The sequence below is a fragment of the Elephas maximus genome, chromosome 4, assembly GCF_024166365.1.
Source record: "Elephas maximus indicus isolate mEleMax1 chromosome 4, mEleMax1 primary haplotype, whole genome shotgun sequence".
NCBI lineage: Eukaryota > Metazoa > Chordata > Mammalia > Proboscidea > Elephantidae > Elephas > Elephas maximus.
Window position 1 is genome coordinate 133,009,410 of NC_064822.1, and position 24,822 is coordinate 133,034,231.

At 38.6% G+C, this 24,822-nt stretch overlaps 1 protein-coding gene across 2 annotated transcripts in view; it reads left to right on the forward strand.

Moving 5' to 3' along the window:
* The window catches only part of LGR5 (leucine rich repeat containing G protein-coupled receptor 5), a 156,153-nt gene that overhangs the window by 82,269 nt on the left and 49,062 nt on the right, over positions 1-24,822 (forward strand). For both annotated transcript variants that reach the window (XM_049883895.1, XM_049883896.1), the window contains 2 exons: positions 11,749-11,820; positions 20,973-21,044. In XM_049883895.1, coding sequence (XP_049739852.1) covers positions 11,749-11,820; positions 20,973-21,044 — 144 coding nt within the window. The remainder of the gene's footprint in view (positions 1-11,748; positions 11,821-20,972; positions 21,045-24,822) is intronic.

Genomic DNA, 24,822 nt, shown 5'->3' on the forward strand with positions numbered 1-24,822 from the left:
TATAGCTATAGTAGTCAAAACAGCCTGGTAGATATAAATCCATCCACATATTAGCAGCTAATATTTGACAAAGGCCCAGTGTCAGTTAATTGGGGAAAAGATAGTCTTTTTAACAAATGGTGCTGGCATAGCTGGATATCCATTTGAAAAAAAATGAAACAGGACCCATACCTCACACCGTGCACAAAAACTAACTCCAAGTGGATCAAAGATCTAAACATAAAGACTAAAACGATAAAGATCATGGAGAAAAAATAGGGACAATGTTAAGAGCCCTAATACAAGGCATAAACAGAATACAAAACATTACTAAAAATGACGAAGAGAAACCAGATAACTGGGAGCTCCTAAAAATCAAACAGCTATGCTCATCTAAAGACTTCACCAAAAGAGTAAAAAGACCACCTACAGATTGGGAAAAAATTTACAGCTATGATATCTCCGATCAGCGCCTGATCTCTAAAATCTATATGATTCTGTTAAAACTCAACCACAAAAAAGACAAACAACCCAATTAAAAATTGGGCAAAGGATATGAACACGCACTTCACTAAAGAAGATATTCAAGCGGCTAACAGATACATGAGAAAATGCTCTCGATCATTAGCCATTAGAGAAATGCAAATTAAAACTACGATGAGATTCCATCTCACTCCAACAAGGCTGGCATTAATCCAAAAAACACAAAATAATAAATGTTGGAGAGGCTACGGAGAGATTGGAACTCTTATACACTGCTGGTGGGAATGTAAAATGGTACAGCCACTTTGGAAATCTATCTGGCATTTTCTTAAAAAGTTAGAAATAGAACTACCATACAACCCAGAAATCTCACTCCTTGGAATATATCCTAGAGAAATAAGAGCTTTTACACGAACAGATATATGCACACCCATGTTTATTGCAGCTCTGTTTACAATAGCAAAAAGCTGGAAACAACCAAGGTGTCCATCAACAGATGAATGGAAAAATAAATTATGGTATATTCACACAATGGAATACTATGCATCAATAAAGAACGGTGATGAATCTGTGAAACATTTCATAACATGGAGGAACCTGGAAGGCATTATACTGAGTGAAATTAGTCAGAGGCAAAAGGATTATAAGATCTTGAGAAATAGTTAAAATTGAGAAGAACACATTCTTTTGTGGTTACGAGAGGGGGGAGGGAGGGTGGGAGAGGGTTATTTACTGATTAGATAGTAGATAAGAACTGCTTTAGGTGAAGGGAAGGACAATACTCAAAACAGGGAAGGTCAGCTCAACTGGACTGGACCAAAAGCAAAGAAGTTTCCGGGATAAACTGAATGCTTCGAAGGTCAGTGGAGCAAGGGTGGGGGTTTGGGAACTATGGCTTCTGGGGACATCTAAGTCAATTGGCAAAATAAATTCTATTAAGAAAACATTCTGCATCCCACTTTGAAGTGTGGCGTCTGGGGTCTTAAATGCTAACAAGCGGCCATCTAAGATGCATCAATTGGTCTCAACCCACCTGGATCAAAGGATAATGAAGAACACCAAGGTCACAAGATAATTATGAGCCCAAGAGACAGAAAGGGCCACATGAACTAGAGACTTACATCATCCTGAGACCAGAAGAACTAGATGGTGCCCGACCACAACCATGACTGCCCTGATAGGGAGCACAACAGAGAACCCCTGAGGGAGCAGGAGAACAGTGGGATGCACACCCCAAATTCTCATAAAAAGACTAGACTTAATGGTCTGACTGAGACTAGAAGAAACCCGGTGGTCATGGTCCCCAAACCTTCTGTTGGCCCAGGATAGGAACCATTCCCGAAGACAACTCATCAGACATGGAATGGACTAGACAATGGGTTGGAGAGAGATGCTGATGAGGAGTGAACTACTTGTATCAGGTGGACACTTGAGACTGTGTTGGCATCTCCTGTCTGGAGGAGAGATGGGAGGGTAGAGAGGGTTAGAAACTGGCAAAACGGTCACGAAAGGAGAGACTGGAAGGAGGGAGCAGACTGACTCATTAGGGGAAGAGTAAATGGGAGTATGTAGTAAGGTGTATATAAGTTTATATGTGACAGACTGACTTGATTTGTAAACTTTCACTTAAAGCACAATAAAAATTATTTAAAAAAAAAAAAAACAGCCTGGTACTGGTACGATAACAGATACACTGACCAATGGGACAGAATTGAGAACCCAGATGTAAATCCATCCACCTATGTTCACCTGATCTTCGACAAGGGCTCAAAGTCTATCAAATGGGGGAAAAGACTGTCTTTTTAACAAATGGTGCTGGCAAAACTGGAAGTCCATCTGCAAAAAAAATGAAATAGGACCCATACCTCACACCATATACAAAAACTAACTCAAAATGGATCAAAGACCTAAATATAAAGTGAAAAACTATGAAGTTTGTAGAAGAAAAAATATGATCAATGCTAGAGGCCCAAATACACAGCATTAACAAGATACAAACCACAACCAGCAACACAAAAGTCCAGAAGATACCCTATATAACTAGGATCTTCTAAAAGTTAAAAACTTATGCTCATCAAAAGATTTTGCCAGAAGAGTAAAAAGGGAGCCTACAGACTGAGAAAACAAATTTTGGCTATTACAAATCAGACAAAGGCCTAATCTCTAAAATCTACAAGAAAATCCAACACCCCTACAACAAAAAAGACAAATAATCTAATTAAAAAATGGCCGAACGGAATGAACAGACACTTCACCAAAGAAGACATTCAAGTGGCCAACAGACACATGAGGAAATGCTCAAGATCACTAGCCATTAAAAAAAAAACCCAAATGAGACAAATGCAAATCAAAACCACAATGTGATACCATCTCACACCGGCATTACTAGCACGAATCAAAAAAACAGGAAATAACAGATGTTGGAGAGGCTGCAGGGAGATCAGAACTCTTATGCACTGCTGGTGGGAATTCAAAATGTTACAACCATTTTAGAAAACGATATGGCACTTCCTTAGAAAGCTAGAAATAGAAATACCATATGATCCAGCAGTCCCACTCGTAGGAATATATCTTAGAGACTTAAGCACACCCGTGTTCATTGCAGCATTGTTCACAACAGCAAGATGATGGAAACAACCTAGGTGCCCATCAACAGATGATTGAATGGATAATGAAGCTGTGGTACATACACACAATGGAGTATTAGGCAACAGTAAAGAACAACGATGAATCTGTGAAGTATCTCATAACACAGATGAATCTGGAGGACATTATGCTGAGTGAAATAAGTCAATCACAAATAGGCAAATATTATATGAGGCCATTACTGTAAAAACTCATGAGAAGATTTACACATGAAAAGAAACGATCTTTGATGGTTACAAGGGAGGGGAGGGGTGGGGATGGAAAAACACTAAATAGACAATAGATAAGTGGTGACTTTGGTGAAGGGTAAGACAGTACACAATACTGGGGAAGTCTGCACAACTTGTACAAGGCAAGGTCATGGCAGCTCCATAGACACGCCCAAACTCCCTGAGGGACCAAATTGCTGGGCTGAAGGCTGTGGAGACCATGGTCTTGGGGAACATCTAGCTCAATTGGCATAACATAGTTTGTAAATAAAATGTTCTACATTCTACTTTGGTGAGTAGCATCTGGGGTCTTAAAAGCCTGTGAGCAGCATCTAGGATACTCCACTGGTCTCACCCCTTCTGGAGCAAGGAAGAATGAAGAAAACTAGACATAAGGGAAAGATTAGTCCAAAGGACTAATGGACCACATCTACCACAGCCTCCAACAGACTGAGTCCAGTACAACTAGATGGTGTCCAGCTACCATGACTGACTGCTTTTACATGGGTTGGACTAGAGGGTCCTGGACAGAGCTAGAGAAAAATGTAGAACAAAATTCTAACTCAAAAAGAAAGACCAGACTTGCTGGCCTGACAGAGATGGGAGAACCCCTGAGAGTATGGCCCCCCGATACCCTTTCAGCTCAGTAATGAAGTCACTCCTGAGTTTCACCCTTCAGCCAAAGATTGAACAAGCCCATAAAACAAAATGAGACTAAAGGGGTACACCAGCCCAGGGACAGGGACTAGGAGGCAGGAGGGAACAGGAAAGCTGGTAATAGGGAACCCAAGGTTGAGAAGGCAAAGTGTTGACATGTCATGGGGTTGTTAATCGATGTCATAGAACAATGTGTGTACTGACTGTTTAATGAGAAACTAGTTTGTTGTGTAAACTTTCATCTAAAGTGCAAAAAGAAAATTAAAAAAAAAAAGAATTGGCATTCCTAACAAGTTCCCAGGGACCACACTTTGAGAATCATCAGCTACCTACATGGCACCTCCTCATATTCCCAACCAATACTTTAAAACTCAGCATGTGCAGAACCAAATTCATCCATGCATCCCCCACACACATCCAAGCTTTTTTATCTATCTGTCCTGCTTGTCACCGGTATTCTTGGTATCCAAATTTTTTTATGTCTGTCATTCCTTCTGTGTCTGTTCTTCTTTCTCCCTCACCCCCTATATCTAGCCAGTTACCAAATCCTAAAGCTCATAATTCCACATTATTTTTCCCATTTCTCTGCTTTATTTCATCACCACCTAGTTCAGGTTTGTAGTGTCTCATCTGGTTAACTGTTAAAATCCATTAACTAACCACCTCTCTTAATTCTCCCAACAAGTAATAAATCATTGTCTCTGGGGATGGAGACCATGAAGGTCTCCAGGGGATACTTTATGTGTATTAAACTGTGAGAACCATTTCAGAACTTTCAGTCCTTGAATGTACCTTAGAATCACCAGGTGCACTTTTTAAAAGTACTCATGACCAGGGCTTCCCTCCAGAGATTCTGGTTTTATGGGTCTCATCTCAGTTGGGACCCAGACATCATTTTTTTAAAAAGCTCTCAGGTGTGTTGAGGCCCACTGGAATATATGGACACATCACCACAGAGACAGTCAAAGACTTATCAGTTGATTGGATGCAGGCAGTAAGTGGAAGGTCTGAAGGTGATTGGTGACTGAGTAAAGTTATGAGATTAGGTACCAGGAGCCTGGTGAGGTACAGTTAACAGAAATGAGAAATTCAATGGGGACAACTGGTTTTGGAGGCAAGAGGATACTTAGTTCTTAATATATTAAGTGTAAGGTGACAGCAGGACATCCAAATGGAAGTGCCAGTAGCAGCTGGACTGTGAGTAGCCTGGAGCATGATTCTGTTGTAGGGAATAACAATTGAGGATGTGTTTACAAAGACATAACGATTAAAGGTGCTAGGGTAGATGAGCGTCTTGAGAGGGTATAGGTTCTGTGTTTCCCAATGTGGTTCTCCACCTACATCAAATTCACCTAGGCTAATTATTAAAAATGCAGATTCCCAAATCTACCCCAAGAAATTCTTATTCATTAGGTCTGTATTGAGATCTGGGAATCTGAATTATTCATGGCTCCTAAGATGATGGGCTTTGCACACTAAAGTCTGAGTACCACTAGATGGAGAGAAAAGAAAAGGTGTAAGAACAGAAACTTCAGGAACATCTATATTTGGGAGAAGAGAATTAAAAGAGGGGCTAGCAAGGAGAAGAGAAGGGACCATTCAGAGGATGAGAGTAGTAAGATTGCGCTGGATCTAGAAGGCAATAGAAGGAGTTTGAATAAGAAGCAACAGTTTTCTTATGACCAATCCTTCAAGTGACTCAGTGTCTTTGTAGTCTTATGTTTTTCCTGTTTTAGGCTGGTTGCTCCTAACCAGCCTAAGCTCCAGACCAGCCTACTTTTAACCAAGCTAATGGTTAAAAACCCAAGTTTCAGAGCCAAAATGCTATGCTTGAATCCAAATTCTCTTGTGTAAGCTTTTCTATGTAAGCATGAGCAAATAATTTAACTTCTCTTAAGCCTATTTTTCCATCCATAAAAGGAGATAATAATGTCATTTTTTAAATATGGTTGCTACAAGACTTAAAAACACAATGTATGTATAGTGCTTAACACTGTGCCTAGCATTTATGAATTGTTTTTTAAAAAATGGTAGCTACTATTTGTACAGCCAAAAGCACTGTCCATGGCATGTTGAAAGCGCTGAAAGAAGTTCTGTTGAGTTTAAATTTGGTGTATAATGAAGAGGGAATACTCTACAACTGTTTCTGATCTGGTTGTATAAGGACTAGCCAGCCGTCTTGGAATAGTTATGCCGGATCTGAAGCAATTGTAGCACTATGGCTGGCACTTTTTGGAAACAAGATCAAAAGATTCATCAATAAATACTGATTGATTAAGGCTTTATGCCCAACAAAGGACTGATCTGTTGATCTGAAGAGTTCCTTTATTAAGTCCAGTGGCTTAGCCCTTCTTGAAATCTGACTTTTTTTTTTTTAATCTAACGATTAAATGATGCAAGAAGCATTAAAAGAAGATGAAAGGAATACACAGAGTCACTATACCAAAAATAATCGGTCAGCATTCGACCATTTCAGGAGGTAGCACATGATCAGGAACCGATGGTACCAAAGGAAGAAGTAGAAGCTGCACTGAAGGCATTGGCAAATAACAAGGCTCCAAGAATTGATGGAATACCAATTGAGATATTTCAACAAATGGATGCAGCACTGGAAGTACGCACTTGTCTGTGCCAAGAAATTTAGAAGATAGCTACATGGCCAACTGCCTGGAAGAGATCCATATTTATGCCTATTCCCGAGAAAGGTGATCCAACCAAGTGTGAAAATTATCGAACAATATCATTTATATCACACCCAAGTAAAATTTTGCTGAAGATCATTCAAAAGCGGCTGCAGCAGTATATCAATAGGGAACTGCCAGAAATTCAAGCCGGATTCAGAAGAGGACATAGAGCAAGGGATATCATTGCTGATAGCAGATGGATCCTGGCTGAAAGCAGAGAATACCTGTGTTTCATTGACTATGCAAAGGCATTCGACTGTGTGAATCATAATAAATTATGGATAACATTGTGAAGAATGGGAATTCCAGAACATTTAATTGTGCCCATGAGGAACCCGTACATAGACCAAGACGCAGTCGTTTGAACAGAACAAGGGAGTATGTGTGGTTTAAGTCAGGAAAGGTGTGTGTCAGGGTTGTATCCTTTCACCATACCTATTCAATCTGTATGCTGAGCAAATAATTTGAGAAGCTGGACTATGTGAGGAAGAACAGGACATCAAGATTGGAGAAGGACTCATTAATAACCTGAGATATGCAGATGATACAACCTTGCTTGAAGAAAGTGAAGAGGACTTGAAGCACTTACTGATGAAGATTAAAGACTACAACCTTCAGTATGGATTTCACCTAAGCATAAGAAAACAGAAATCCTTGCAACGACCAGTAAGCAACATCATGATAAATGGAGGAAAGATTGAAGTTGTCAAGGATTTCATTTTACTTGGATCCACAATCAATACCCATGAAAGCAGCTAGTCAAGAAATCAAAAGACACATTGCAGTGGGCTAATCTGCTGCAAAAGACCTCTTTAAAGTGTTGAAAAGCAAAGATGCCACCTTGAAGACTAAGGTGAGCCTGACCCAAGCTCTGGTGTTTTCATTTGCCTGATATGCATGCGAAAGCTGAGCTATGGATAAGGAAAACTGAAGAAGAATTGACACCTTTGAGTTGTGGTGTTGGTGAAGAATACTGAATACACCATGGACTGCCAAAAGAACGAACAAATCTGTCTTGGAAGAAGTACAACCAGAATGCTCCTTAGCTGTACTTTGGACAGCTTATCAGGAGGGATCAGTCCCTGCAGAAGGACATCATACTTGCTAAAGTGGAGGGCCAGCAAAAAAGAGGAAGACCCTCAACAAGATGGACTGACACAGTAGCTGCAACAATGGGCTCAAACATAACGATTGTGAGGATGGTGCAGGACTGTGCAGTGTTTTGTTCTGTTGTACATAGCGTCACTATGAGTTGGAACCAACTTGATGGCACCTAACAACAACAACAATGATGGAAACAAAATGTCCAGCTCATGGATACAGTTTAAGAAAAGAAGGTTTGGGCCTGGATTTGACCAATTCTATATGCTTAACTTATTGGGGAATGGATAGTTTTTGAAAATAGCAATTTCTTGAGGCATATTATGAAATACATATTTTTTTCCCATGCAAGGGAAAACAGTTCTTGGAATAACATGACCTAAGGCTGCTTTGGTAAACTTTACCAAAGATGAAGGGCAGAATGGATACTGGGGATGGGTTAGTAGCCTCTACTAAAATGATTAATTGAGCAGTATTGGGGCAACCAAAAGGTTGACAGTTCAACTTCACCCAGAGGTACCCTAGAAAAAAGGCCTCGTGATATTCTTCCAGAAATTCAGCCATTGAAAACCCTATGGAGCACGGTTCTAGTCTGCCACACATGGGGTCACCATGAGTCAGAATCAACTCAACAGTAACTGATCTAGTTTTTTGTTTTTTATTGAGGCAACCTACCATGTTTCAAACACTGTGAGAGACCCTATATACGGATACAAAAAGAATCCTCAGGTTCAAGAAGCCTCACCTTTTCTATGTGTAATAGGACAGGTACACACTGTAACACAATGTAAACTATAAAATCCACAAAAGTACTAAGTGCTATCAAAGGGGTCTTAAGTAGAGAGATTGACCATTGATTTGGAAGGCTCAAAAAGGAAATGACTTTGAGGGACAAGAAACGAGAAAGGAATGGAAGAAGAACATTTTTAGATGGAGCAAAGGGCCGGAAGAGAAAAGGCGGAGGACATGTCTAAATGCAGCTTCATGGTTTGGTTTAGTTACAGCATAAAGTGCAAATCAGGGAATTATGGGAGAAGAAACTCAGGACTTGGTTCATTCACCCTGGCATGAGAACTGATGGAAGTTTTGAAACATGAAAGCAATATAATCAGAGCTGGCTTTTAGAAGACTGGCAGTGACTAAAAAATGAGTGAGAATAGGGAGAGACTGAATGTGGGGAGACCAGATAAAGGGCCAGTGTGACAGTCTAAAGGGGGTTTTCTAGTAAGAGAACTTTGCAGGAAACAAAGAAATAAAACATCTCTAAAGTATTAAGTATTAAGCTGGAATGCATGTTATTAACCTTTATTAAACGTCTACTATGCTTTAAACTATGCTCTAGGCTAGTGGTTTTCAAACTTCCCTTACCATGTACAGGAAGAAATGCATTATTTTTTCCTACACAAGTATGTTAGGAAACAAAAGTCTCCTAAAAGCAATTCTGCAGCCAATGCATTCTGCTATTTTTCTATTCTTTTTTTTTTTTTTTCTTAATTCTATTCAGAGCCACTAAATTTATTTATAGTTTGAAGACACTGCCTTAGGCTCCATGAGGAAAGCAGAAGTACAGTACAAGACTTTATCCCAGTCTTTAAAAAGATTCTATCTGTTAAGGGAAGGAAAACAGACACAAATACAGATAACCACAAGACAAGGGAGGAAAAGCATGGAGTTTGGGAGCTGGAAGGGATCTGAGAAGCCATCTGATATTAACCATTTCATGTAATAAATGAGAAAAAGAAGCTCAGAAATGTCAAGTGATTTTTTTAACAGCGTGCGGCAAGTTAGTGGTAGACCCAAGACAAGCAGAGCCTTTTGGAGTGGTTCAAGTCTCTTCTTATAATATTTTAAGATTTAAAAAAAAAAGGCAGGATTACATTATATTTTAATTTAATTTGGATTGGGCAAATAATGCTTTTAATACACATACATGGGACAGCGGTGGTTCCGTGGTGGAATTCTCACCTTCCATGCAGGAAACCCAGGTTTGATTCCCAGCCAGTGCACCTCATGCATAGCCACCATCTGTCTGTCACTGGTGGCTTGCCTGTTGTGATGATGCTCAACAAGTTTCAGCAAAGCTACCATACCAAAATGGACTAAGAAGAAAGGCCTGGTGATCTCCTTCCAAAGATCAGCCTATGGACAGCATTTTGGTCCATTGTGCATAGGGTCACCATGAGTCAGGGAAACTTGACAGCAGCTAACAACAACAACAATTATACACATACATACAAGTTCTATTCATGAGTTAATTGCCATATTTATTTTAAAAGGTTAATTTGGGGTATCTTATCAGTGATGTGGACTAGCAATGGAACACAGATTTTAAGTTGTATTATGTATGCATCATTGCAGTCCTGTCAGTGTACCTCTGTGACTGAATCAGTGCTTCGAACCAGTTTGTACCAGTTGCATTTCCATGCCCAGATATCCTGAATCAGCATCTACATTTTAGCAAGATCTCCAGGTGATTCTGATGTATAATAAATTTTCAGAACCACTGCTCTACGAGTCCTTTGAGCCCTGGTGGCAAAGTGGGTAAGAGCTTGGCTGCAACCAAAAGTTTGGTAGTTCAAATTCACCAGCAGCTCCTTGGAAACCCTATGGGGCAGTTCTGCTCTGTCCTATGGGGTCACTATGAGCCAAAGGCAATGTGTTTTCGTTTTTTTGACTCTACTAGTCATTCTGGGTAGTCATTCTCAGAAGTCCCTAATCTGCAGTATGAGCATAGCCTAGGAACTTGTTAGAAATGCAAATTTTCCACAGGGGTTCTAACCAGAATGAACCAGTTCGACACCCTGACTAAATTATGTCTCTGGTGGCGCAGTGGTTAAGAGCTACAGCTGCTAACCAAAAGGTGAGTAGTTGGAATCCACCAGCTGTTCCTTGGAAACCCCCTGGGAAAGTTCTACTCTGTCCTATAGGGTCACTATGAGTCAGAATTGACTCAACAGCAATGGGTTTTGGTGATATCAAAATATAAATTTGAAATCATTAGGCCTTCCAGGAATAAACACTTGCCAAATGGGCCACCTCCACCCTTATCCCCAAACACCCACTTCCTTCAAGAAAATGTTGAAATCTCTTGACCCCATTCCTACCCACCATTCTAAGATATGATCAACTCATTAAATTATAAAGTCCTGTGCTCTTCTCCGGCACTCTGTTGTTCTTGGAATTCCTGTTTTGTGGGACCGTCTAACAGCTAAGATTATAGCTTTGATGTTGCTGCCAAAAAAGTCCTAAACCAGATGTTACAGTACCACACCTTGTTGGTCTTTTTGCATATATTCTCACCTTGACCATTGCCCTTAGAAAACTATTATAAAGTGAACGTTTTTAATTTTACCCACCAATGATGTCAAACCTTTTCATTAAATAACCCATGTTAACGGTTTCAATATTAAACTCTTTTTAAATACAGTTTTTAATTTCTTAGGGCATTGTTCAATGAAAACATGTTAAATTAATTAAGCTACTCTACCCTTTTCTGGCAGTTTTTTAAAAAGGTTATGGTGATAGCATTCTTATTTGCCAAGTTTAATAAGAAAGTTGGGTATTTTATGGTATAATTGGAACAGAAATATTCTTTGGTTTGATTGTCTAAGTTTGAGCTTATAAAGAATAATTGTAGAAATCATGTGATGGTCACATTTTGGCATTACATTTCTTGAAGATTTCTATATGTTTCCAGCTTTTGATTACAATGTTTTTTAAGAGGATAGTTATATAGGTACAGCATAAGTTATTAAATGATTTATTGTAAAAAGGTAATTTACTGTATTTCTTCTTAGACACTTCCACCAGCATTTTGATTAGATATTTATAGAATTTTTTTCAAAATATTTGTAGCAAAACAAAATACTTTATAGTTGCTTCTGGCATTTGCGGCTTGAACATAATTGTATTGCACTTTTTAACAACTAAATGAATTCCACATGAAGAGAGCTATGTTCACTCTCTCTCCTCTCCCTCTAACCCCACAGACGCCTTGCCGGAAACTCTTTGACATACATTCCCAAGGGAGCATTTGCTGGTCTTTACAGCCTTAAAGTTCTGTAAGTAAACCGGAAGTTATTTGGTATATTTCTGATTTTAGTGTCAAGTGGATGCTAATTAACTGGTAAAGACTCTGTCCCTCTAATAAACTGTTTTGGTCCGTGGGATAGGTTTGGTCATCTAAACTCAAGCCTACCTGCACTAGTACCATAGAACTATATTATACTTTGAGTTCATGTGAAAAAAAATTATCTGTAATTTTAATATCTAAAATTGTTTGTCTCTAAATAACCAACTTATGAACTTAGACTTTTTAAAAGAGTATTTTTTCTTTCCCTTTGTGTTTTGAAGTTGGGGAGAGTATCTTCAATCATTTTGACCACCAAGTGAATAAATCACTATGATGCTGACATAATGAGATCATAGCTTCCAACCCTTTCTGAAGTGTGTTTCCTTTTGATGCGCTGAATAAGGATCAGCTAAAAAATGCCAGCTCCAATTAACACCTGTGGATATATGTGGACAATCCTAGTGCATAGTAAAAAAAAAAAAAAAGTGCATAGTAGATACTTTTAAATTCATTAAGGATTGTAAAAAATGGATTTTCATATTATTTAATGTCCAGCTTACCAATTTGTTTATCAGAAAGTTCATTGAAAACTTCCTTCTAGTATCCATTGCTTAACTTTTTTTCAGTATTTAAGTGTAGGGAAAAAAGGCACTTAGAGAGAGAAAATAGATAACACAAGGTGAAAGTCATACTAGGAAAATTTTGTCTCATAGAAAATGTCCTGATTTTATTTCCTTTCCTTAAGATAAAAATTACTGACTCTAAAAAAAATGGAGCTTAGATAAGACACAAGATAATGTTTTCCTAGGTTGATCTATATACCATTAAGTATCTTAGATACTTGTCAAATAATTATACTGGAGCCAATTATTTTAATTCACTTTAAAAAATGTACTGAGCTACAGTGATGTGTGTGTGTCTGCATTTAAGTGTACATCTAACAACTGTAATTATATGTAAATAATTAATATATAATATGAATATATATGAATTATATATAAACTAGCAATTTCAAATACATAGAATTATAGTTTTTTAAATCCTTGAATTCTTATGCTTGAATTACTTGTTTGTATGAATTTTTCTATCATAACATTTTTAAATTTTCTAATTATACCATTATGTATTTCTAATATTGCATCATATTACTGTGATGTTCCATGAAGTTAGAGATACTGTCTGTCTTGGTCATTGGTCTATCCCTAGCTCTTAGAACAGTGCCTGACTCAGAGTAGACACTCAGTAGAATGATTCAGACCGATGATACAGAGAGAACATCTTGTATGTTGTAGACCTAATTCCATGTTTATTAATGGAACATATATTGTTTACTAAACAAAAACTTGAACTTTCATATCTGAAATGGGCTTCGACTCATAGGCAGAGTTTTTTGTTTTGTTTTGTTTTGTTTTGTTTTGTTTTAACCTAGAATGCTTCTGCACATGCTTTCCTGCTTCCCATGATACATTTTGCTTGAATATTTCAGAGAGCATTGGGTTAGTGTGATTTAAAATAAAAATCGCAGGTTATCTCTCAAACTTATTTAAATATATTTTTTCCACCAGAAAAAAATGAAAAGTGGTGTTTAGAGCCTCTCTGTTTTCCAGTCCTAACTAATCAAAGAGTCTTCTGATTTCTTGTATAGGCTGGGCTTCAGCAAAAGCCTGGTGTGTGTGATACTCAAAGTGGCATTCAACAAATTCTTGCTGGAAATACAAATATCAATAAATATGGTCCATGCCCTTGAAGAGCTTATAATCTATTGGTAGATTGATAGAAGAACAGATCGCCTCTGATTTTTCTGGAAAGTTGTTTGTAGGGCCCTATGGAGCTACAGAGGTTGGGTGCGTTTAGTCCAGTCTGATGGTTCAGAACCAGTTTCCTAGGAGACATGTTTTCTCAAAGAGATGATCCAGGAGTTATATCTTGGAGGACGACTGGGAGTTAGCCAGCCAGATAAGGTGGCCAAGGATGCTGCAAACTGCGGGGACATTATGCACAGAGACACAGAGGCAGGAAATACCTGTGATGGATAGGCAACTGCAAGCAGGTTGACACTAGAACGGTCAGGAAGAGGTAGAGAGTATCTGGAGAACAGCCCAGAGAAGTAGGAAGCGTCCTAATCACAGGGACCTCATATGCCATGTCAAGTAACGCGGACGTTATCATGTCCTAGGCATGCTAAGAAGGAAGGGAGAGACATAAGCAAGGTAATGGTATGTTCACATTTTGCAGTTTTTGAGCTAGATCGCTGTCAGTGTGAGGGGCGTTCAAGAGGAGCAAGACCCTGCCAGAATTTGTGTTCACTCTACCTTTTTCTTTACCAGCTTAAAGATTAACATTCAGCAAGCAGACTCAATCTTCAGATATTTTGGAAGCATTTTGATGTTGAGGCAATAGTTCTCAGCCATGGTGGTTCTGCCCACTACTGAGTGTTGTGGAAATTTGTGGGGCATCTTTGGTTGTTGGAGCCCTGGTGGTCCAGTGGTTAAGAGATTAGCTGCTAACCAAAAGGTTGGTAGTTCAAATCCACCAGCTGCTCCTTGGAAATCCTATGTGGGCAGTTTTACTGTATCCTACAGGATCGATTTGAGTGAGAATCAACTTTTTCCCCCCCTTTGGTTATTGCAAGGATTGGCATATAGTAAAGTTTCCTGCAATGTGCTGCAAAGCCCTGCATAGAGAAGAACCTCTTGTATCCCATTTGACTCCTGACTGTCCCACCCCACCAAATATAAATCAGTAATCCTTTAATACGTAATACCAATATAATCAATAACACTGTAAAAAAAAAAAAAAATCCAAACCCATTGCCGTCATGTTGAGTCCGACTCATAGCAACCCTATAGGGCAGAGTAGAACTGCCCCATGGGGTTTCCAAGGAGCAACTAGTGGATCTGAACTGCTGACCTTTTGGTTAGCGGCTGAGCTCTTAACCACTGCACCACCAGGACTCCAATAATACTTCAGTACAATATAATACTGAAAGGGTTTTTCTTTTACTGTTTTAACCATTTTTCATTGTTGTAAAAAATATATATAATACAACATTTTCCAATTCAACATTTTTTACATGCACAATTCAGTGACACCAGTTATACTAATTATGCTGTGCAACCAGCATCAACAGTGAAAAGTTTTATGAGAAATCCTGCATAAGCCCAATAATTGGGACAGGAAAATTAAATGGAATAAATATATTCTCTCAAAATGATTAAATAATTAATTCAATTTGTACATTCTTCTACTCCAAATATGGCAGAATTTCTAACTACATATTTCTAATGACTTGTTAGTGCAGAAAACGAATTGCCTTAAAAACCACAAAACGTATTAGAAATAACTGTGGAGATCTGAAACTTCTATTTAAAAATAAAATAACTATCATTAAATAGCACAGAAACATGAAGCACAGGGATCTCAATGAATTTCACTAATAAAGGTTGCTTTATAAATATTTTGTTTTATTGCCTTTTGTAAATTTTTGGAGTGTAATCATAGGAAACCTATGTTGTAACAATTACATAATTTATCTATTTGTGGGTGGCCTGATGCTTTTTCAATCTTACTCTATCAAGCAAAGTCTTTTGGTGGTAGTGGTAGTGGTGATTGCCACTGAGTTGATACCAACTCATGGCTACCCCATGTGTGCAGGGTAGAAATGTTCCATAGGGTGTTCAAGGCTGTCACCCTTAGGAAGCAGGTCACCACGCCTGTCTTCTGAGGAGCCTCTGAGTGGGTTTGAACTGTCAACGTTTTGGCTAGCAATTGCATGCTTAACTGTTTGTGGCAACCAGGGATCCAGCCAAGTCTACCACCCAATTTTTATGGAGGCAGTGTCGTGATCGTTTCTTCTTCTAATCTAGCCTCAATTCCCTGTTGCCTATGGAGGGATAGTTCTCCAGGGTCTTTTGAAGTCATAGAGTATGAGTGTACTCCTCAGCATGTGATAAAATTTTGAGATAGGAGAAATGTTCTGATATCCCAAATGGCAGAACATAGGGAATTATTTTGGCCCTATTCTAATATATAGGGAATGTAATTTGTGAGAATATACATGCTCATTTGTGAGAAAGTCACACTTCTTCATTTTCTTCACTACAACATCTGTGATTGTCTTGGTGTGTTATCTTTATTTTAATACAAGTTATCTCCTTCTTCCCTTACAATATACAATTATTACATATCTCAACTCTTGTTTTTATTCTAGTACCCATGTACATTTCCCTATTCTTGTACGGAATGGCTTCTAATAATGCTATTTCTCTCACAACCAGTCTTATTCATTGTAAGTAGAGGCAAGCATCTGACTCATTCGTAAAAATGTCTCTTGAGTAGTCAAGCCTGAGCATTCTGTATATAGTGATACTCACTTAACTATATTACTTTTTTAAATTTCTCCTTTATGATATAGTTAAAGCATTGTATTTTATTGATTTTCTTCTTTGAAATGATATGTGTAGATAGGTTATATTTTTATGAATTTCATCATTAAGCCTAGTGTAAAAGGCATTAAAAAATATTAGTTACTAAGAGGGAGCATTGAATTCAATATGATTAAGAACCACAGCAGTAGAGATAAAATGCTCAGCAAGAGGGGCCTGTCCCTAAAAAAACACCAAAACCAAACCTGTTGCCGTCGAGTCCGACTCATAGTGACCCTATCTGACAGAGTAGAATTGCCCCATAGAGTTTCCAAGGAGCACCTGACAGATTCTAACTGCAGACCTTTTGGTTTGCAACAGTAACTCTTAATCACTGTGCCACCAGGGTTTCCACCCCGTCCCCGCCCTCATGGAAATTCTCATAAATGTTTTTATAAAGTCCAAAAGTGGTTGGGAGAAAGAAACAACTAATTATATTGTAGCATGACAAGAAAGATAACATAAAAGTAATATTCAGCAGAGCCCTGACCTGTAGGAGGAGAGTAAGGAAGGCATATGGTAGAAGAAGAGAAAGATAATAGAGATCAGGTCCATTAAGATGAAGAATGAAAATAACAGCCTTCCTTGGCTAGGGCTCTTTTATATCCGAAATCCTGTTACGGCAAGGTCCACAATGTCACTAATATTAAGATTATCCCTGTGAAGATTGGACTTAATTAAAAAAAAAAAAAATGAATTGTTGGTTTGTATTGTGAAAGACCCAATCCAATGAAATTCTGAGCCAGGCTGCCCTCAACACGGGTTTATTTTCCTGTGTAGGCCATTCAGTCAAAAAAAGAGCTCACCCTCCTGCCACCCACCACCAAAATCAAAGCCACATGGAGGTGATGGGTAGAACTAAATAAACAGGAAAGTCACAAGTAGCCAGAATTCTCCCACTGCTATGCAGACATAGGACAGAGTCTTCATAGTTACTTGATATTAAAACACGGGACAATTAGGGAGAGATAATAACCAAGAATCGTGCGTCAACATGTCAGTCTGTCCCCTTTAAAGAAAAAGATAACCCCCCCCCAAATTACATAGTTAAAGTAACATGAAGAGGCTGTATGAAATAATTGATATTTTAAAGCTCCTTGGGGAGAGAAATTAAGAAAATATAGTCATCCTTTGTCTCTAGAGAAAGTGCTTCATTTTCTTTCTTACCCCTTTGTGAATGATAAAAATGAAGTTATAAGTGCCTACACCCATATTCAGTTTATGATGTTATTGTTGTGTGCCGTAGAGTCAATTCTGACTCAAGAGTGACCCTATAGGACAGAGTAGAACAGCCCCTTAGGGTTTCCAAGGCTGCAGTCTTTACAGAAGCAAATTGCCACGGTTCATGGGACATTCTGTTTTTATTCAATGCATTCAGTATTTGTGAAAAAAGTCAACAGGCATGTTGTGAACGCGTCCTGTTTTAACTGTACTCCATAGTGCCGTAAACCCTTTAATTGTTTTGTCTCTCAATGGAGTATTTTAAACAGGAACAGAATTTTCTAATTGACTCACTGGAGACTTATAAGGATATAATGGAGATAACTTGCTCTTGTTTTGTCATTTGAAAGTAATTAAACACATGTTCTTTATCTAGGGAGAGATCAAGACTAAAATTAAATGATTTTTTAAATTATTTTTGGTCTTTTACCGGTAGAAGTGGTTGAAAAATGAATTCACTGGGAAGTAGTTCGAGGGTAGCATTAAAGTTATTATTAAAGCTCTTTCAAGAAGTTCCATTTTTATGAAACCAGATATATAAAGCAACTGAGAAAGTTTGCAATTATTCAGTGATGGGATGCTTATCCTCCCCTCAAATTTTCCAGATATTTTAGGAAGATCATATTTTAAGAGTTTTATTGTTTGGTTAGCAAAGGGTCAAAGAACAATTCAACACACACTGTGTACCAGTAACATAGTAACTACAATGTTTAGACATCAGTTAAGTCTATTATCTGCATCTTAATATCATTTAAATGTATCACGCAATGAATGAGTGACTTAGAAAATATTTCTGTGAAGTTACAATTAGGTAAAGGGTTGAGCCAGCTTGGAAATGTGTGAACCAAACCAGTTGCCATCAAGTCAATTCCGATTCATAGAGACCCTATTGGACAGAGTAGAACAGTCGCATAGAGTTTCCAAGGAGCGCCTGGTGGATTGGAACTGCTGACCTTTTGGTTAGCAGCTGTAGCTGTCGCAGTTAACCATTACCCCACCAGGGTTTCCAGAAACGTGTAAAGTAGCATAGAAATGTAAATTTGTAATACTCAGTATGTTATGCAGAATATAGAATTCAAGCTGCAAATCTCTCAACCCTTGAAATGGAAAGTAAAGTGTGCCATTTCCCTGAAACTTGGTTTTTTTTTTTCATAAGAAAATGTTTTGAGACTCTTGATTTATGAAATTTTAATGGGATCCAGGTTTGCCATAATGAAATTGATTACTTGATTAAAATTATTGAATACAAATGACAAAACTGTATTCATTAGAAAGCAAAATTACAGCCATAGAAAGAAAAAACATAAATTTTATTATCTCTAAATATATTTCATGATAATAGCTCTTATTTGTGTATAACTTCATATTTTTATACATGAAAGTATCACAAATACTTTTATATTTTAATCCTCAAAAACATCTTTTCAATCAGATGATATTATCTCTATTATACAAATTAAAAAGGGGGGGCCAGAGAGGTTAAGTGGTTTGTTCAAATTCACTAAGACTCAAAACTGAGGCCTTATCTCCAAGCCCAATGCACCCTCGAGTTCAGCACCCTGGGTAGGGTGGTGCCCTCCCCAGCAACACTGGCATCACCTAGGAGTTTGTTATCAATGTGAATTCCCTGGCCACTTCCCCAGACCTACAGAACCAGAAACTTTGGGGGTGGAGCCCAGAAACCTGTGTTTTAACAAGCCCTCCAATGGATTGTGATAAACCCTAAAATTTGAAAACCATAAATATAGATTATTTCTTTTTTCTCCAACTCATTAATCAAAATCCCACGATAGCACTGGTTTTGAAAGGGGGGTTATTAATTCATGTAATAATGGCCAACCTTTATCGAATGCTTTTTTTTTTCTTTCCCATGTAGCAAGTATTGTTCTATATACTTTCACTCGTTGATTCATCACAATAAGCCTTGTGGGATTCGTATTATTACAGGCCACTGAAGCATGGGAGAGATTAGGTGATTTCCCTAAGGTCACACAGCTAGTGCAGGAAAGAGGTAGTCTGTTTTGCAAACCCATGCACTTAGCCATATTGTACACCATACAGCTTGTGAATTTGTACATCCAGCAAATATTCCCCAAGAGAATGCTGCGTGGTGCAGTGGAAATTACATCAACCTTTGGAGTTTGACTAACCTGGGGTCGAATCCCAGCCAGTCACCTAATGAAAAAAAAAAACCTTGATTGTGGAAATGAGAGAATCAAGCGGATTGTTTCTGAAAGCCAAACATAAGTTTGTGAACTAATAAACACAAATATTTCCTAAAAATGTCTGCTTTCCTGAAATAGTCTTTTCCCTAGGCTTACATGAATCATGAAATACTGGGGGCGGGAGGGGGGTATACTGCAAAATTACTGTGCTATAAACATTTATGACTAAGGTAGCAAAATATAAGGAATCTAAAGGGAAATTTTTTCCATGCTATTTCCCCACTAGCAGTGATATATTTTAATTTCATTGTTGCCAGGTGTTTCCATTCTGTAGTCCTCATGTTTTAGAAAAAAAAACTGTTCAGCCTGGAACAAAAACCTAAATGCTTTGCAAAATGAATTTAACTTATGTCAAAATATGGCATGCACAAGGAAGGAGAATCTCTTTAAAAGCCTCATACTATTATCCTTGTTTCCATTCTGTCTAATCTGTACAGCCATCAGAGTGATCCTTTAAAAATATAAATAAGATTACACCATTCCCCTGCTTAAACCCTCCAACCAGGAATTGTCACCACACTTAAAACCTAAAGTCTTTATCATGGGCTACAAGACCCTCCATGAAACGGCTTCTGGTTCTCTCACCCAATCTCTTGACCTCATTTATTCTATCTCAGCTACAATGGACCCTTTGTTGCTCCTTTAACAAGTCAAGCAAGCTGTGGCCTCAGGGCCTTTGCACTTGCTTTTCCCTCTTTCTCAGTAACTCTTCCCAGCTATTCACATAGCTTGCTCCCTAACTCCATTTGTCTCTATTCAAATATTAACTCCTCAGAGAAGCCTTCCCTGACCACCTTTAAAATAAAAATCTCACCCTTTGTTACCATCTATCCCATTACCTCTTTTTTTTTTTAATTCATCATCGTACTTATCATTTGTCTTATGTTATATATTTTGTTTATTTTTTAATTATCTGCTGCTTTCCTGGAAACCCTGGTAGCGTAGTGGTTAAGTGCTACGGCTGCTAACCAAAAGGTCAGCAGTTCAAATCCGCCAGGCGCTCCTTGGAAACTCTATGGGGCAGTTCTACTCTGCCCTATAGGGTCGCTATGAGTCGGAATCGACTCGACGGCAGCAGGTTTGGTTGTTTTTTTTTTTTTTTTTTGGTTGCTTTCCAAGGCACTTAAGCTCCCTAAGTGCCTAGGCTTTGTCTGGTTCCCTGCTGTTTCCCTAACACGTAGAGCAGTGCCTGGTGCTGTTATGATTAGTCATTATTAATTATTGTTCATTTTCTTTAATGTTTTTCCTCATCTATTTGTTTTAATATGCAGTATGCTCCAGAATAATCAGCTAAGACAAGTACCCACAGAAGCACTCCAGAATTTGCGAAGCCTTCAGTCCCTGTAAGTATAGTTGAAATTACAAAATGTATTTTGTATCAGTTTGGGAAGGAGCACTTAAATGTCCCATTGACCGTTTTCCTTAGTTGGGAGTTGTACATAAATTTCGAATGAGTGTTTCAATTAGAGCAACAATTCTTCGCATTCTCATTAAACAATGTATGTGAGAGGGACCGGTGTTGGAGTTTTGGGTTTCAGAGTAGATATTTAATTACCACACGCACAGTCAAAAGTCTTTTATCATATATGCTGGTATCTCAAGATAAAATATCTACTCCCAGAATCTGGTCCTATATTCCCCCACAATTCCTGAATTTATATCAAGAATAATGCTTGGCTTTTACCTAGAAAAATGAATGTCACAATCTAGATATCTTAGCAGCTTCAAGTTATTCTGTTTGGGGATTATCTGAACATCCTTGTCATCCAATTTTGCTAAGTCAAGTAAAGACTTAATTTTTCAAGCTCTGTATATACATCAGGGATTCTGAAATCAGCAAGTTAAAATCTACTTGTATGCCTTGAAGCCTTATTGCCCAGGTCTACAAACCAAGAGCTTCTCAATCAGCACACACAGACATGCACATGCAAACATGCTCACAAACAATACCACAGACAACACACACCTACATCAGATATGTATACCATGCACAAGCACACACACAAACACACCACCACATACAAACACATAGACACACATATAAGATACACCACACACACACAAACATGACACCACACACATCACACCCACACAGCACCACATGCAGACATGTATATTACACACAAACATGCCACCACATGCAAACAGATACACACACCACATGCAGACACACAAACATACCCAGAAGTGGTATTGATGCTCTGTGCCCTGAATCCCTGGAGCCCTGGTGGCACAGTGGTTAAGAGCTCAGCCGCCAACCAAAAGGTCAGCAGTTCAAATCCACCAGCCACCCCTTGGAAACCTTATGGGGCAGTTCTACTCAATCCTATAGGGTCACTATGAATCAGAATTGACTCAACAACAAGTTTGTATGTGTGTTTTTTTTGTTTGTTTTTTTGTTATTCTGAATCCACAACTTTTCCATTAGGACTTTCCACTCCCCCACCCCCCCAACTGATTTACAACCTCTGAATAAAAAAAAAAAAGTTAGTTCTCCCTCCCAAAAATAACATTCTTACCAGCTAGATGTTTTGGGAGCTGAGTTGTAAGCAAATGTTTACAGTGCTTACTTAGCAAGACTATGCCACAGCTACTGTCAGGAAATCTTCATCTCATCAGAATGCATTGTAAATATTTATAATAGGCCACATGATTTCTGATATACATGTGCATAATACATGCACTAATTTCACTTATACCGGAGGGCCTCATCTGTCAAACAAAATACTGGTTTCTGGTCTTAGTGAATGAGAGGCAGATAATTGCATTTAAAAAAATGAACATTACACACTCTAGCTGGAAATCATTGTAAAGAATCCGTTGGTTAATAATTACATATAGTTTGCTGGAAGCCTTTTACTAAGGTGACACGAGAGAAGGAGGAACATGAGATTTGGAGATTATGCTTTCTCCCTTTGATCTTTTTTTTTTTTTTAAATGAAAGAAAATCTGTGCTTGAGATCATCTTAAGCTTTTTACTCTAGGCAAACAAAGTGACTTCCTAGGCTTTCACCAGCCTATGGATAAACAGGCCACAAGGGCCCTTTGTGGCATGGGATGGGTCTGTTACATTTTCAGGAGCTTTTTAACGACAGGACAGCACTGCTCCTCCTTTGTTGCAGAAGCCTTTTCCTGAAGGAAAGAAGAAGCATCCGGAGAAGCAAAACAACCTTAAGTTGGGTTGCCTGTGTAAGGGCACGAGGATCCAGTGGCTGAATTGAAATTGAAATAATGGCAGTGGCCAATAGGAACTTTAAACAGCTGTGAGGCAGGCAGGAGATAGAATGATAAGCCTTTGTAACCAAAAGCCACCATCAGCTGAAAGGAGATCACAAACAGCAGTGAACTCTTTCTGAAAAAGAAAACCAAGACTCTTTTGTTCCCTCAAACTGGGTGGTGTCTTTCTGATAAAGGTGTTCAGATTTAGTTTCTTATGGTCTAGATATTTACTATTCACCAGGTGTCTCCTGCCTTTGGTTTCTGGTTCACAAAAACAATTACGTTTTGAAACCTTATAAATATGCGTTCCCTGTGACAAGGCCAAGAGTTAACTTTCTAGGATGACACTTATCACATCCAAACTGAGGCATCTAGATAGAGATTCAACCCGGCGCATACTGAATTATATCGGCTGGGTTAAGAAGTGTTTGTCAGGGGCCCCTTTGCCCAGTCCGTGTACGGTGTTGAGTCTTGGCAGTGTGTGCTGCTGTGCCATTTTTTTCTCACTTATGTTTTTTCTACTGTTTTGATACATAAATTCAGACTTGACAAAAAGCATAATAAACATAGACTTAACCAGCCACCATGTAGACACTGTATTGTACCCATTGAAAAAGCCCTCCACCCTGAAGTACACAACCAAGCCAAGTTTGAGGTTTAGGGTGCAGTGAACCCCTTTAAAGTTTATTGATGTCACAGATTTAAAATGTTTAATGGCATTTCTCCTGCTTCCTTTTAAGCAATTCTAAAAAGGGTTTTGTGTTAAACGGTCACAGCAAATGTGCATGCCTTATTCATTGTCCGTTCATTCTCTATGTCATGCTCTAGCCTTTGTGCTACTTCCAGGTCAGTAAGAGTACTAATGAGGGTGAGACTGTCTTATCCATACTGACAGCAGCCAGGAGGCCTCCATTCATTAAGTAACCCAGCTCCTCTTGGACTTGAGTGAACCCTTAGATCTTTACTCAGCCCTTCTTCTATGTGCTTCCTCTTTCTTCATTCTCTTGAATTCACACAATCTTTCCTCACTTTAGTATTTTCCACGTATTATACATTTTTTTTTTATACATTCACTCTCTAAGATGCCACACACTCTATAGGGGTTAGATGTGCTTCATCCTTATACTTGTCTACCCTTATACCTTCTAAGCAGGCCTTCTCAACCTTGGCTCCACATGAGAGTCATCTAGAGAGTCCTGAAGCCTAGGCTGTTCCTCAAACGAGTTAAAATCAGAATCTCTGAGAATGGGACCCAAGCATCAGTGTTTTCTGCCTGGTTTAATGATACAGTTAAATGTTTCTTATGGTGAAAATTAGAAAAAACTGGTGCCCTGCAGCATTCTTTAAGATTATTTGCAAACTGATATCCTGAACTCTTTTCATACCTGAGATGACAATAAAATCCATACTTTGCATTCTAATTAATAATGTACTTATAATATGACATAAAAGTCAGGCATAGACTGTGTTTGAGAATAGTTCACACCTCCCAGTAAATTCTGCTGACAACCTGGGGCAGATATAGTTAAGAGGCCACATGCTGTCTTACCCTACTAACCAAGGTGTGGTCCCTGGTCCAGCAGCAACAGTACCACTTGAGATATGCAGAATCTTGGGCCTCAATTCAGACTGATTTAATCAGAATCTCCATTTTAACAAAACCCTCAAGTGAATTGAATGTACATTTGAGAAATTATTTTTTTAGTGCTCTATTACACTAACAGGGGCCCTGGTGGTGCAGTGATTAAGAGCTCAGGCTGCTAACCAAAAGACTGGCAATTCAAATCCACCAGCCACTCCTTGGAAACCCTAGGGGGCTGTTCTACTCTGTCCTATAGGGTCACCATGAGGCAGAATTGACTCGACGGCAATGGGTTTGGTGTTTTGGTTTTTATTACACTA